Genomic DNA, 14391 nt, shown 5'->3' with positions numbered 1-14391 from the left:
TCTTAAGTTGTTGTGCTGAATAACTCAGCTTGTTGGGAAAAGTAACATTTTAATGTAAACACTGGATAAAACTGAGTTAATTTTCAAATTACGTGTGTGTATGTATATATAAAATATAAGCAACAATGGTGAAACTTCACCTTTGAGTGTTTAAATGTAATGCAATGTTTCTAAACCAGCAAAACCTGAATAGGCTGATTGTCTTCCTGTTTAAGTGGTTTGCCCTGTTTTCCACCTAGAATTTACAGGTAATAGTAAATATAACTTCATGAAAATTTATTTATGAGCATAAAGATTATATGTGTGAGTGCATATATACAAGAAAGTAATATTATGCAGTGCAGTATAATATGGAAGTGCTATAATGTATGAATGACAATAGGTTATTCTAAAATTTACGGAAGTCTGCCATCTGCCATCATGCAGTTACCTTGTTTAGAGCCTAAATGTTTACATTATGCATATAAAGCTTTCTTAAACACAGAAGTTTTTCATCTCATACTAAAGTAATGCTTCTTTATTTAATTTTTCAAGTGGTAGCATTCTGTTTGAGAAATGTTTTTCAAAGAAATTACTATCCAAACATGTTGATAGCTACACCTTGATACATGCTTATTTTTTGGTGTATGGGCATTCAGGATGAGGACTTGCTCCATGAGGTGCAAGGAACAGAGTGTGTTTCAGGGTTTACCAGCTACCTCACTATAGGCTGAATAGTTGTTCACACACCTTCTACTGCTTTTGTGTTAAACAGAAATTGTGAAGCAGTTTTTCATCATAGCCCTTGAAATTTTTTAATCCCTCTAATGAAATACTCATGTAGTTGATCTTTTGTGGCCTTATTGATGGTGGGAGAAAAAGGAGTATGGTGCCTGAGACAATGTTTTTTCAAGGCTTGAGGAAGAATCTACTTGGGTAGAAGAGAGGCTACTAGTGCGTGTGCTGAAGGAGGTTCAGCATTGCTCTGGGTAGTCCCTGGGGCCTCTCATAGCCAAGGGACTAGTCATCAGATTAGTAGTTCTCAACTAGCAACAACTGGTCTGTCATGTAATTGCTGGCCTAAGAAAAGGAGTTAGGGAAAGTGGAGGGGTATGGTGGGACACCTCAGGATGTCCATTCCAAGATGGAAATAGAAAAATTAGTTTTATGGTGGAGGACACTTGGGATATACAAGGAGGGAGTGGGAATTACATGAAGTGGGCTAAGGGCTGTAGGGAGAGCTAAAGGAATTACACCTAAAACCTGGGCATGTAGGGTAGGACGAGAAGGCATTGTGTTAGTTTTGGAAATAAGAGATGGAGTTGGGAAGGAGGAGAAGCACATAGTATTGCAGTCAAGAGAGAAAGAAACACACCAAGGCTCGATTACCTATTCCCTAAGTTCACTTTCTGTTGAAAAACTCTACCTGACCCTTAGCCTTCTACATTTGATTACCTTGGAAAACCACAGATACCTTTTGTGACAGATTGAAGGATCTCTGTAGAACACACTGTTTTCCAGATTGTTCTCTGGTATTCTAAAATTTCAGATCAAAAAATGCTATTTTTTGCATTTCTCATTATATCACAAATTATGCTTCTGCACTTGTACAACATTGTGGATCTTGCCATTGATGCATGTCTCATTGAAATGCTGTATTAATTCTGGTAGTTATGAAGAGGTTTTGTCAATCTGTTTTTATTTGTCTGAACATACTGGCTATTGAGTACATATTGTTTTGGTAGGATCTTACTATTTACAGATGGTTAATTAATTAAATTGAAACATAATCAGAAAATATGTTCTCCACAACTAATTAATAAGATGCAAAATTAATTATTTTAATTAAGATTACTGTTGATGATGTTTATTGACTCTTAAAACCATAATCCTAAATTATTTTATAGTACTGTAAGTCTGATATGTCTGATTTTTTAAAATACCTTTGCTATGTAGAAAACTTGCACAGCAGGTATGTTTAATTCCCCCATGCGCCCCCCACCTCCCCACCCCCTTTTGTCATCTTCAAACTTCTTGTCTTGTCTTGGGTTGTTTGGATTTCATCTTGCACTTTTTGAATGTATTTTCCTTCTTTATGGTGGGAGGGGGAAAAGAGAACAGAGAGAAGCTACATTTTCGTTGCTTTTGGAGCTAAATCTAATGACAGCTGTACCGACAATTTTCTTCTGTGTTTACATGCAGCCAGGAGCTATGGGCGGAGAAGAGGTAAAAGTATTTACTAAATGTTTTGTTTGGTGAATAGTGGGAGAAATAAATATTTAGTTCTCTTATAATAAGATGATGTTACTAATTTTAACATTATTTGGTTCATCAGTTGCTTTGTACAAGTCAGTCTCATATTCTTCATCTGCAAACATCAGCAGCTTAAAGCAATGATGAACTTGAGCTGATAACTTCAAGTGTGTTGCTATTACTAGTGAACTGAAGGATAACTGAATGTAAAGACTCTTTCATGACAGATTTATGACTTTAAATGTGTAGTGTTCAAAAAAAAAAAAGATTGTTTTCAGGTTTGGTTATGTTTTGGGTTGGTTTTTTTTTTTTGGTAGAAATGCAATGTTTAACTAGTACATTGAACATTTCAAAAATACTTTTTTCTTAGAGGAAACAACTTTCATTGAATATTACACTTGAGTATTATATTGGATTCCCTAAGGTAGAACATTGTGAATACCAATACTAATAACTGTCTTCAACAGCGGATATTAATAATAATAATAAAAGATACATTTGAACACAGTTTAGCTTTATTTCATTATATGCAACCCTTAAAAAGTAAAAGCAGACTGAAAACATTTTATAAATGTACAGTGCTGCATATAAGTTTATTCTGAGAGATTACTGAACACTGACAACAGCAAGCTCGCTGACTACCAGGGAAGCTACTAATGTAGCTTACACTTATGTACTGTGCTGTAGCCTATACAGACTGTTCTTTACTGAGAAGATAACAATGAGGATTGCAGATTTTAACGATTAGAGTTGGGTAATGCCACCTGCTTGAGGTACTTGGGCATTAAACTTGGTTTTATCTAATTTTTGATATATGTTCTTTGACAGCTATGCATGTGACATCTCTTCCATTTTTAAAATGTAGGATTTGCATCATGTTTGTGAAGGAGCTGGGAGACAAGTGTAGGCACACAAGCAAGCCAATAGCATATAAGTAACTTGTAGTTTGCACATATGTATGGATTTGAGGTAGTAGGCTCTGCTAACACAGTTTATAATAGAGATTTTGAGTGGGTTTTGTTAATAGCCGTCTGGTTTCCGTGTTCATTTTATAGCTAAAACAAAAAGAAAATATTTATGTGTTCCCCACAAACTTACCTTCCAATTTTTCCCTGATTCCAGAGAACAGGCTATTGTTAACAGATGTTGAACACATCCTAATACTTAAACTTTTTCAGTGCTCTCATGGTACTGAAACAAATTGGAAAATAGGCAAAATATCTAATATTGTATAATCTCTGTGCATGCAAACACTGTTTAATTTCATTTTAAGATTGTGGCAAGTATTTCCAGGTTGATCAAATGGCACCTAAGTAGGGAAGGAGGTGGGAATCAGCTGGACATTATTAACTTTTTGCAACTTATGTTTACTTGTAGAAGTGAAATATAGTAATGTGGCAGTAACTGATGAATAGAGTGTAGGCTGTTTCATACAAATTATAGTGATGACAAAACAGGGCAAACGACTTCTGAATGTGCTGGACTTTCAGAATGTTTTTTACTTTACCAAAAAGCATGTTTCACTCTGTAACGTGTGTTTTCTATGTGAAATTCAGGCTTGTCTATAGTAATACATAGATTTGTGTGTGTGTGTGTGTCTTTTCATTAATGTTAGGGATTTTGTGACTTGCCTTATTCATACAATATTGAAGTCTGTGATATTCATGCTTTTTCATTATCTTGAATTTTATATTATTGTTTTGAGCTTTCTTAACCTTAAGAAACACAAAATTCTACAATAGTCTGTTAAAACATGATGTGGTGCTTATCAAATGTTATCGTATATCCCCCTCTATTATTGTTTTTCCCATTTGCATTGTGGCAATCTGCAGAGTACCCAGAGGCGAATCTGTGCAGGGACTCATTTAACGTTTTTTATACTTGGATATTTTAATTAGTGTTTGATTCTGTCACTGTGACTAAGCATCTTCAGTGACAAGAGCTTTTGTCAGAAATTTCTTGGTGCTTACCATAATATATCAGTTGTCTACTTGATCCTCTTGATTTCTTTGAGTGAAGAGGCATTTCTTTGTAGGTATCATGCTTAGATCTGTTGAGTCATGTTCTTTTTAACTTTTACAACCAGCTTTTCAGGTACAGATGTAAGCACAGCTATGTGAAATCAGCCCAAAATCTATTCTGCTACACTGACAACTCAGAGATGCCAGGGGAGGGGCGCAGAGGTATAAAAATAAGGCATTTAGTGATGCTTTTCCCATAATGCTCTCCCAGAGATTTGCCTCTAGGGGTTTCTTGAGGTGATGTCTCAATATTGATTGCTTCAGAATTGTTTTTTCTTCTGTTCTTGCTCATTCTCTTTTCTGAATCTACATACATGAATCTCAGCATCCTAAAAAGCCTGTGGCAAGGGATTCCACGGTTTGATTTGCTTTCAGCCTTGCCATGTACTGATTGTGTTCAATGCATTTTAGTTTCTCCTTACTGGTAGAGAAAGTGACCAGTCATTCCCTACTCCCTTGTCTGTATGCTTTCCATTATTTTAATTGTATACGTCATACATTTAAAAGTTTTGGATCATCTTTTGCCTTTACTTAAGACGAGTACAATGCTTGCAGACTGTCAAGCATCTGGCATAAGATGTGTTATCTTGCTTTTTAAGCTGTTGTGCATTTTCATAATTTCATTCAGAACTCAGCACTTATTCAGCCTCATTTGTAGACCTGTATTTTAGTTGAGTACCATGTTCTAGTATCTATTAATTTGATATGCCAACTTCCACTAATAGCACATGTTTGTTATTTGTTTTGTTTTATTTTTTTATAAGAAGGTAGGTGGGAGGATGGGGATTAAAAGATTATTTAGCTTCTTACTAATGTCAATCTCTTAGAGATATTTTCTAATTTCTTACTTTTCAATGGGTTTTCTGATTTGATATTTTTACACAAGTTTAGCCTTCCTAATTATTATTTCTCTCATGCATCTGTTCTCTTTTATGCTGAAATGCATATGTTTATATATGTGCATGACCTGTTTGTCCATTAATGGAATATTCAATAGTCTTTCCTGTTTTATGCACTAAACCCACCGTTTCTGACAACCAGTTATACTAGACTTTGAAAAGTAGCATCTCTAAATCCTTCTCTGATTGCGGCATTTACCCTATTTTTTATGTCAGTGCTTAAAAGCACAGTAGGGTTTTTGCTTCAGTGGATTTTTGTATCTGTGATCTCTGTCAATGTTGGGCATTCACTATATTCTTCCTAATTAAGACTTTTCCAGTGCCTCATGTTCAGAAAAAAATCAGGCTAGGGTTCTGTGTTAATCAGAACATCTTTCCTAGCTTTTGTTTCTTAGATTGTTTTCCATATATAGGACTGCTTCTTCTTTCAGTTTTCTGTCCTTTGCTACTCTATTACTGGTATTTTTTCAGTATATATGTTTTTCTGACTAGTGTCCCTCTGCATGTTTTTTTTTGTTTTGTTTTGGTTTGGTTTGGTTTGGTTTTTTTTTTCCTCCTTGCCTCTGTTTTTATTTCCTGTACTTTCCTGGTATGGCATTAATTCTTTCTTAGGTCTTGCTGGAAGTCAGTTTCATGTGATCTGTTACCTCTGAATTCCATTGTGTGCCCTGCTATTTATATTTGTAATTAAACCCCCTATAAACTGTTTGTATCAATGAATTATAACTCTATCCCTGGGAGTAATCCTCCATAATATGAGGGGACAATTAGCCTTTTCAGACTTGAGATGAGGTTCCCATTTATACACCTCTACATTGCAGGATTTAGTTTTCAAGTCATATATAGGAAATCATTCAATTCTAAAGTTTGTGTGTTCTACAGTGTTGCTTACATGCTTACATAGAGACTTTGAATATTTCTTTATCTTCTAGGTCAATAAATCTGTTTTTAAGATAATGTGTGTATACTCTGGTAGTAATAGCAACAAGTTAATTTCATTAGATGATCACAAAATTTTTTACTTTCCATTAACAGACTGAGTAGCAGTCATTTATGTTGCTTTAGTTAGGTCATTACTGAAAGTGTGCTTTAAAACAGAGTAACAGCTTGACAGGCTGTCCTAGCTAACAACTTTTTTTCTTCAACTGTAAGTTTTTTGCGGTTTATTTAATAAGATTTTAAAGATTTTTTTTTTCTTGTTAGCTAAGTTTTTTGTTTCACCTGCACGTTTAATATCCACAATACAAAGCCTTTCTATGTTTATTTTGCTGCTTGCCCCCCTGCTCAGACTGGGCCTCCATTCACTCGAGGAGGAAGTGATGCAGCCCTTGTGGTTAGGACCCTGTAAAGCACTCTGATTGAGACTGTCCTGGTCTGCAGTGCAATAGCTTGAGGGATCTGCTCTTTAAGATCATTCCTGCAAGATCTGTTACGGAAGATTTAAATCTCTAAGAATTGGTTTGAAATGCAAATCTTATAATTGTTCTTTCTATACCTATGACACACAATTTCATCAGATAACTTGCTGGTTTTCATTACTAGTCAGTTGCAAGGATTCGTTTTAAAGCTAAATTAGGTTTATTGTCTTGGATAATATAGACTTGGAAAAATAGAAACAATACTAATGAACATCATGTGGATAACTGGACCACTTAGCTGTCCCCTTTAATGCAAATTCTGTTAAAGCAAAACAGTAGAAGGAAATACAACATTTTTTACTGAAGTATTTAATTCTCCAGGAAATAGTGTTAACTATAGATACTACAAAATCTGTTACAGGTCGGTCTTCACTCTTTCCTTTTGAAGATGGCTTCCTAGACGACAGTCATGGTGATCAGTCTTTATCATCGGGTCTCAGCTCTCCAACACGCTGTCAGAATGGTGAAAGAGTGGAACGCTATTCTAGAAAGGTGTTTGTTGGAGGTCTTCCTCCTGACATTGATGAAGGTACTGTGAATAAGTTACATTGGTGAGATGTGAGAAATGACTTTCATATAATTACTTTCAAAAGGTCATATTTTCATAATAACATATGTATTTTCCCAGGTATGTTGCTCGCGGCATTATTTAAAACAACCAACCATCACCACCCCCTGAAATACCTGAGAATTAATTTGACATTCTTTTATACTGTAGGTCAGAAGAGATGGAGGCAGAAGTGCCTGCATGGCAGGCCTTCTAACCTGCAGTAGCAGCATGTGTTCCCACATGCAAAGTGGGAAAACTGAAAAACGGAACTTAGTGGGTACTGTCACTCCACCATAGTCTTTCCTGGTTCTTTTTACAAGATGTGGTTGACCTTAAGGACTTTGCTAATACAGTCCTTACCAAAATAAATCAGGCTTTAATTAATCAGCTCTTATATCCAGCATATATGCAGTGTTCAGCTGACAAATGTAGGGCAATTAATATGGCTACAAAATAATAACCAGCTTAGTAAGGATGGTCAGCTTTTTTCTCAATCAGTATCTGCTCTACTTGTTTGTGCCCCCACACAGCCTGACTCCCAACTAAAATCATGACAGTTTTTGGTGTATTTTTCATATTATAGCTGAAATCCACCACTATCTGGCTTCAACTGGTATACGTAGGGAATCTGAGGATGCCTTATAACGAGAAGAGAGTGATCTCCAAATCTGATCTACTGAATTGGAGCCTGAACCACGTGCAATTTTAATAAATATGAGCTGCCAAGACAGCTTAATTGCAGTTCCCGTGTCACATCATGAGTTCCAGGACTATTGACACAGGGACTACTGGGTTATCTGAATCCCCAGCTGTAAGAAGAAACAGGCCAACAGGTACAACTGATGTAAATGTTGCTGGGTCACTCAATCAAAATATATGCCCAGTCTATTCTACAAGGAAGTAACATAGCCACATGGGAGCTGTTACCCTCTCCCATGAGGGGTCTACTCCAGTAACATCTTTTTCCTTCAGCTCCTGAGTTATGCAATATGTGTGGCTTTAGTGTCTTGAAAAATCTGATGTGCAGCTCATGGGGTCAGATAAATTGGACACATTTCAAACAGCGATCAAAAAATTGGAAAACCACTGCCTTTGTCTCCTGATGGATCATTGCTCTGATCTATCTAGCATCACATTAGACACAATTTTAAATTAAATGTTTCTTTAAAGTACATAAATGCATTGAGGAAAAAAATATCTTAGATTAAAAAAAAACAACCAACCAACCAACCAAACAACCTTAAAACAGGTTTTTCTCAATGCATTTGCATGTAAAATTGTCCTTTAGGATAGTTTGAGATGTGTGTTCCATGGTGTTTCTAAATTGGTGCTTAAAAAGCAAAGAAATAACTTGGTAATTCAAGGCAGATTTCCAGAGGGGGCTGAGGAAGGTGAAATCCCCACAGTCGCATGACCTGATGCAGCCTGCTTTCTAGGGCATGCTACAAGGAGTGGCCCTGCTGACATGTAGCTCCTCAGCCAGTCCCATGTGGCTGCATCTGACCCTGCTTTGTGGCTATAATTAGAAATAAACTGCAGCTGAAGCATATTCACTTCTGATAGATCATGTTTGCATTTAATCCTGATGCAAACTTGCATTAGTGGAATGTAAAATTACTTTTTTAAGCAGCCATGTATAGCATATAGGTGAAAGAATATTTAGGCATCCTCTATGTACATTACTCCAGTTTTCACTGTTCTTAACAGGTGTCGAAAATAGTCTTTTTTTTTTTTTTTTAACTGAGATTTTTTTACCTTGTCACTGTCAGTCTTCAGATTCTCTCTAAGGTGCCTCATTTGTTTTTTATAGATGAGATCACTGCCAGCTTTCGTAGGTTTGGACCTCTTGTGGTGGACTGGCCTCACAAAGCTGAAAGCAAGTCATATTTTCCACCTAAAGGTAATTAGTTTAAAATACATTTAGGCAGGCTGTTCTGGTAAAAGGAAAATATGTCTGCAATGCGGCAATCCATTACAAATAAAAGATCTGACTCTTTATGACGAATTTTCTCTTTCAACAAGCATAATTTCAGCAGTTGTCGTGACGGAAACACCACAATTCAGTGACTGAAATGTGGTCCTGTGTGTGTACTTCTTCAGCAAGCCTGGAGACCTTGAATCATGCCTTAATTTGTAGTAGGCTTACTTTAGAAGGCAAGTTGCAGAAATTTCCTAGTGCTGATTCTGTTGAAGTTTGTATATTGTAGAAACTATAGGAATAATACCTGGAAGTCACTAGTGAATGGGGTACACAGTATTCTGTAGAAAGGCGTGCCTCCACTTTGTGTGTGTTCTGACACAAGAAGCTGTGGTCCTACTCAGAACCATGACGTCATCATCAGGGCTCACCGGGTACCTCTGCTAAGAGGGCAGGATGGCATTGTGCACCACGGTTACAGAGCTTCCCGGTTGGAGCTGATTTGGTTCAGGGTGGTTTAGAGTGCGTGCAGGTGGGGCAATTTCAGCTCTGTCAGCTAAACACTATGCATGACTGTTCTGGTTGAGAAAGAACAGTTTATGGGAAACCCATTTGGGAGAGTTACTAGACTAAATCAAACTGCTCTTACTGTATCCTAGTTTCTCCTGGGATTTTGTATTATACTACATACATTCTATTTTCAGTCACATGTGCCTCTTGCATATAGTTTGGGAGTTCACTCATCTGAAATAGTAGGAAGAAGTTATAGATGGAATTTCTGGTCTGTATGTTTTTGGTTCCCACTGACCCTGAAAGTTCTTTATTGCTTATTAGGGCCACTGATTATTTTGGCAGAAGAGTGGGCTGTTCAGTCAGTGAACTAGCTAATCCTACAATATTTTGATAGATATATTTTGAGTGTAAAAACCACAGAAATAAATGCCATCTTAATTTATATGGAAGCTTAAGTGCTGAAGGCAAGATGACTCTGTGACATATGGTTGCCCCATAAACAGTATTTGGGGCACTTAAAAACAGAACAAAACCCCATACATGCTCCCTCTTTCCTGTTCCATTCTCACAACTCAGTTTTGCTGTCAGTAGTTATTATGCAATGTCTGTTCTTGACTTCAAAAACAAAACAAACAAAGAAAAAAAAACCTAACCAGCAATAAAACACCCCAAACCACAAAAAAAAACCCCATATATTCCTAAGGACAGTTGGTAAAATATATGATTTTCCCTTTTTATTTTATTCTTAAAGGTCTTTAGGGTCTTTCTGGCTAGTGAATTCTGATTGTAACTTCACTTACAACTTAAAAAAAAAAAAAAAATGCAGTGAAACCACCTTCTCCTTGTCCCTAATATCTCCTAGTACCTTCCACGTTTCTCTTCTTATTTCCCCCACCCCCGCTTTGTTCTTATTAATTCAATAAGTAACTATTTGTGGTAGATCAACATGGGACTTCCAATTATGATTTTGTTCTGTATCTGACGGTGGACTAGTTATGCCTTGCCAAACTTGTAAAAATGTTTTTGAGTAAGATCTATTCTAGCAGAAGACAAGGGAATGCAGCCTCACTTCTATTTTTGTCATGATTCTAAGATAGGAAACAGCTTTCAAAGCCCCTGCCAGTTGCCCTGAATGTCTGTCTGAAAGTGCTAAACAACAGTCAATCCCAACTGTTCCAGATTTATTTATAACTGACTTCTTAGTTATCAATCAGGACTGCAGCATCATACATCCTGCATTCCTGTCTTTGAGATTCATTTACAGTCATGTTAAGCTCAGTAGGTCAAATGTACTTGATTTACTATGATCCTATATAGGCAGAATCTGCATACAAGACAAAATGTCATTACCAGGAGTCAGAGGGTAAAGTTTGAATGTGTATTACAATTTTTTCACAGCTTTTTGGTCTATTTGATAAGGAGTACTTATTTTCCAGAGTTGTTGTGGAATCGTTGACAGAAGTACCACAATAAATTATCTCTACTGCTGTCTTGCATTAGAAGTTCCTTTAGAACTAAAAATAAGTTTGGGGTGGTCTTCTTTTTTATTTTAAGCTCTTTTGATGCATTATCAGGCATTTCTTTAAAAAATACAGTGAAATGGAGGTATCTGAAATTATGCTTGGTGCAAAATTCAGTGATGTGAGTGACTCAGCTGTCAAATACTCATAAATTCAAATGGTTTCTCTCTTCCTTTTTCTAGAGATCTTCTCTTCCGTGTTCCACTGATTCTTTCAAATGGGAAATATGTCAAAAAAACGCAAAACAAATTATAGAGGAGAGAATTAATTGTTTTTTGTGTGCTAGCAATCTGAAAGATAAACAAGAAAAATGGGTTGTTGGAATGCAGTGGTGATGATGTGGAGGCTGATCTTTGTTCATACGTTAATAAAGCCTGACCTCCAAGGCTTCTTCCATGTACTTCAATGTACCCCACTGGCAGTAAAATTGAACCTTGCTCTCTCTGAAAATATGCCTTCACCTCCAGACAGACTTTAGTGTCCTCTTGATGGATAGCCTTTTTAATTACTCCTTCGTGTCTGTAGGGTCAGACCAGTGGGCAGTGTCTGGACTTACAACAAAGTTCAGGGTTGTTATTTTTTTGTTTGCTTTGGTAAGTATTCAGTTAGAAGTTTGGAGCAGACATCAGTAGCTGATGCCATGGGTCAGCATAGTCAGCTAAGTTTTACACTGGAGCCTTTTTACGTCCTGGTTTTCTGTCTTTGTACTTACATCCAGGTGATGACATCCCTCACAGTCCTGAGTGCATTAATACAGACATCCAGTATTTAGTAATTGGTGTAATTTTTGGATTTGTGGAATGATTACTATGTGAGTATGCAATATATGAGTTCCCTATAGTTGCACTATATTAGGAACACTTTGTTGATATGCTTAGGGCTAGAAACAAAAGGCTGCAGGAACTATTAGCCATGGCTAATCTAATCAGGCATGAAATCTGAAAGAGTAAAATAAAATGTTGCTTATAGCCCTGTGACCTCCCTCTTGCCAAGGCCCTGGAGGGCTTTATCTGGTTAGTTTAGTGAGCAAGTCAGGTCATAGATATGTAAAATAAAATGTTGCTTATAGCCCTATGACCTCCCTCTTGCCAAGGCCCTGGAGGGCTTTATCTGGTTAGTTTAGTGAGCAAGTCAGGTCATAGATATGTAGTTAGTTCTAGCAAGCCTTATTAGCTAATTTATTAGTTGATACAGTTGATTAGCTTAGGTGCAGTTGCATGTAAACTGTTTTCAGGACTAGCTGGAGTCCAGAAACATTGTGCAGCATTGAGCTTGAACAAAGGTTTTCCTGAATTTGGCATCCTGAGTGGAATTGTGACACCACAAGTCTGCTTAGGCACATTACCTCAGATTTAGTGCTGGACCTGGTGGACACAAAGATTGTGTGTGAAATATACTGTACTGCCACCTCCAGCATGGTGTAACACAAGGTTTATTTCAGTGCAGTGCCAGCATTATGATTTTGCATCATGTGGGATCGCAGAGCAACATGGATGTGTCTGCACCATATTCCTCAAGCACATCTATACTATCTACATTATCCAGGTTTTCCTGTTTTTCCAGATATCCTAGTTTTGTTACCCTTTCTGAATCTTGCCTGACATCACAGAATACACTGTGAGCATGTGTTTGGGAAAGTGATATGGCTTGGTCAGTGGTTGAGTTTTGATTATTATAATAAAACCAGAATCATCTGACAGATCAAGCAGCCCTTACAGGATGCATTGGTTGCCAGAGTTTGATACTGAGGTTGCTGAGAGGAGGGACTGGTGGCACCCAGCTGTTTTGTCAGTGAGAGTGTAGATTATGCACTTGGGCAAGAGAAGCTGATAACAGCTGACAATGTGTATGAGAGGTTCCTATTTCTAGTTCTGAGCATCTGTATTATTGCCTTAACATTTCTTTATACCCCTTTTATGCATTGTAAAGCTTAGCACCGTGTTTTTATGTTGGTGTCATCTAGAAGGTGATTTTAATGCTTTGCTTCTGAATAAGGCCAATTCATTCCCATTGCCTGAAAAGTCTTTGGAATACTTCCTTTGGCATCTGTTTGGATATGTTAGTAACGGAATTGGCAAAATTATAAATGCCATGTGTTAGTCTTGGTTTAGCAGATGCCCAGTTCGTAATGTGTTTACTTGGCTTTCACCACAGAGTTTTGGGAATTAAATGTGGTTTGTGGCCAAGTATTTTGTGAGTACCTATGAGATGTTGAGAAATAATGAAATATGTGCTGAAGAATGTTATCAAATGTAGTTACACGTTACCATGACAGGGTCTAGTTCTCTCTAGCAAAATCCATATAATTCATGTTTTATTGAAATAGAAATTGATGGCTTTTTTACTTACTTGCTGGTCTGCTGAGTTAAGCAATGCTGATGCTAACTACAGTAATTTTTCTCCCCCCCCCCCTTTTTTTTATTAAACAGATGGTGCCAACTGTTTCAAAAACATTCTTTTGGGTTTTTTTAACAGATTGCTAGCTTTAAAACAACTTTTTAAAAGGCCTTTCATAGTTATCACAAAGACAAATCAGTATTTTTCTAGCAATCACTAAAAACTGCACAATGTATTTTGAAACGACAAAAATTATGCAAAAGTCTTCCTCTGTTCCTTTCCATTTAGGAGGACTGATGTTTGGATAAAGATGAGTTTTAGGATGAGAAAATGAAGTATGGCAGAGCTTGAAGATAGGATGGGTTTGGAATGGGAGGAAGCTTTGGCTTTACAGCTGATTTAGATATGTGGTGCAACAGTCTGATCCTCTTGTGTTTTCCCTGTTCTTCAGTTAGTTATTCTGTTATTTATTAACATTAAGCACACTTGTCCCTACTGCTCCACAGGGGACACTGAGGGTGAACAAGATCTCATGAAGAAGAAAATAGTGTATGCAAAATTACACAAAGTAACATTATGAAGTGATTCTCATGCTTTAATTTAATACAACTGATGGGACAGATTGTATGAGCCTTCCTGATGATCTCTAAGGTAGTGTTAGATGGGAACACCTATTTTGGTAGTCTTCTGACTGATCTTGATTTCATGGATGAGGACCATTTGCATGGTTAATTCCATTGCCACTGCAGAGGAGCAAGAATGAATAGTTGCAATGAGAAAGTATGGAGTCATAAGTCTAATTTCATCAGCCATACTCACAAGAAGTTACCTGGTTTGTCCAAATACAGCAATCTATTGTACTGAAACTAATTGCTTTGGCTTAACTGGTCCAATACCATACCACCATGGTCTAGCATAAAATGCCTACTGTATTGTTGTATTTTAAAAACTGAAGTGAGAGATGATAATATTTGCTAGAATGA

The 14391-nt window shown here is 36.9% G+C and overlaps 1 protein-coding gene across 7 annotated transcripts in view; it reads left to right on the top strand.

Annotated features, from left to right (window-relative positions):
• CPEB3 (cytoplasmic polyadenylation element binding protein 3) overlaps nt 1-14391 on the top strand; it is a 141887-nt gene that overhangs the window by 103347 nt on the left and 24149 nt on the right. For 5 of the 7 annotated variants that reach the window (XM_042807605.1, XM_042806633.1, XM_032994077.2 and 2 more), the window contains exons 5-7: nt 2182-2205; nt 6932-7099; nt 8931-9020. In XM_042807605.1, coding sequence (XP_042663539.1) covers nt 2182-2205; nt 6932-7099; nt 8931-9020 — 282 coding nt within the window. The remainder of the gene's footprint in view (nt 1-2181; nt 2206-6931; nt 7100-8930; nt 9021-14391) is intronic. The other 2 variants (XM_032994084.2, XM_032994054.2) reach the window with 1 other exon arrangement.

Source organism: Tyto alba, unplaced genomic scaffold (genome assembly GCF_018691265.1).
Source record: "Tyto alba isolate M040663 unplaced genomic scaffold, T.alba_DEE_v4.0 Super-Scaffold_1, whole genome shotgun sequence".
NCBI lineage: Eukaryota > Metazoa > Chordata > Aves > Strigiformes > Tytonidae > Tyto > Tyto alba.
The sequence above is the reverse complement of the archived record's forward strand: the minus strand, read 5'-3'. Positions and strand labels throughout refer to the sequence as shown.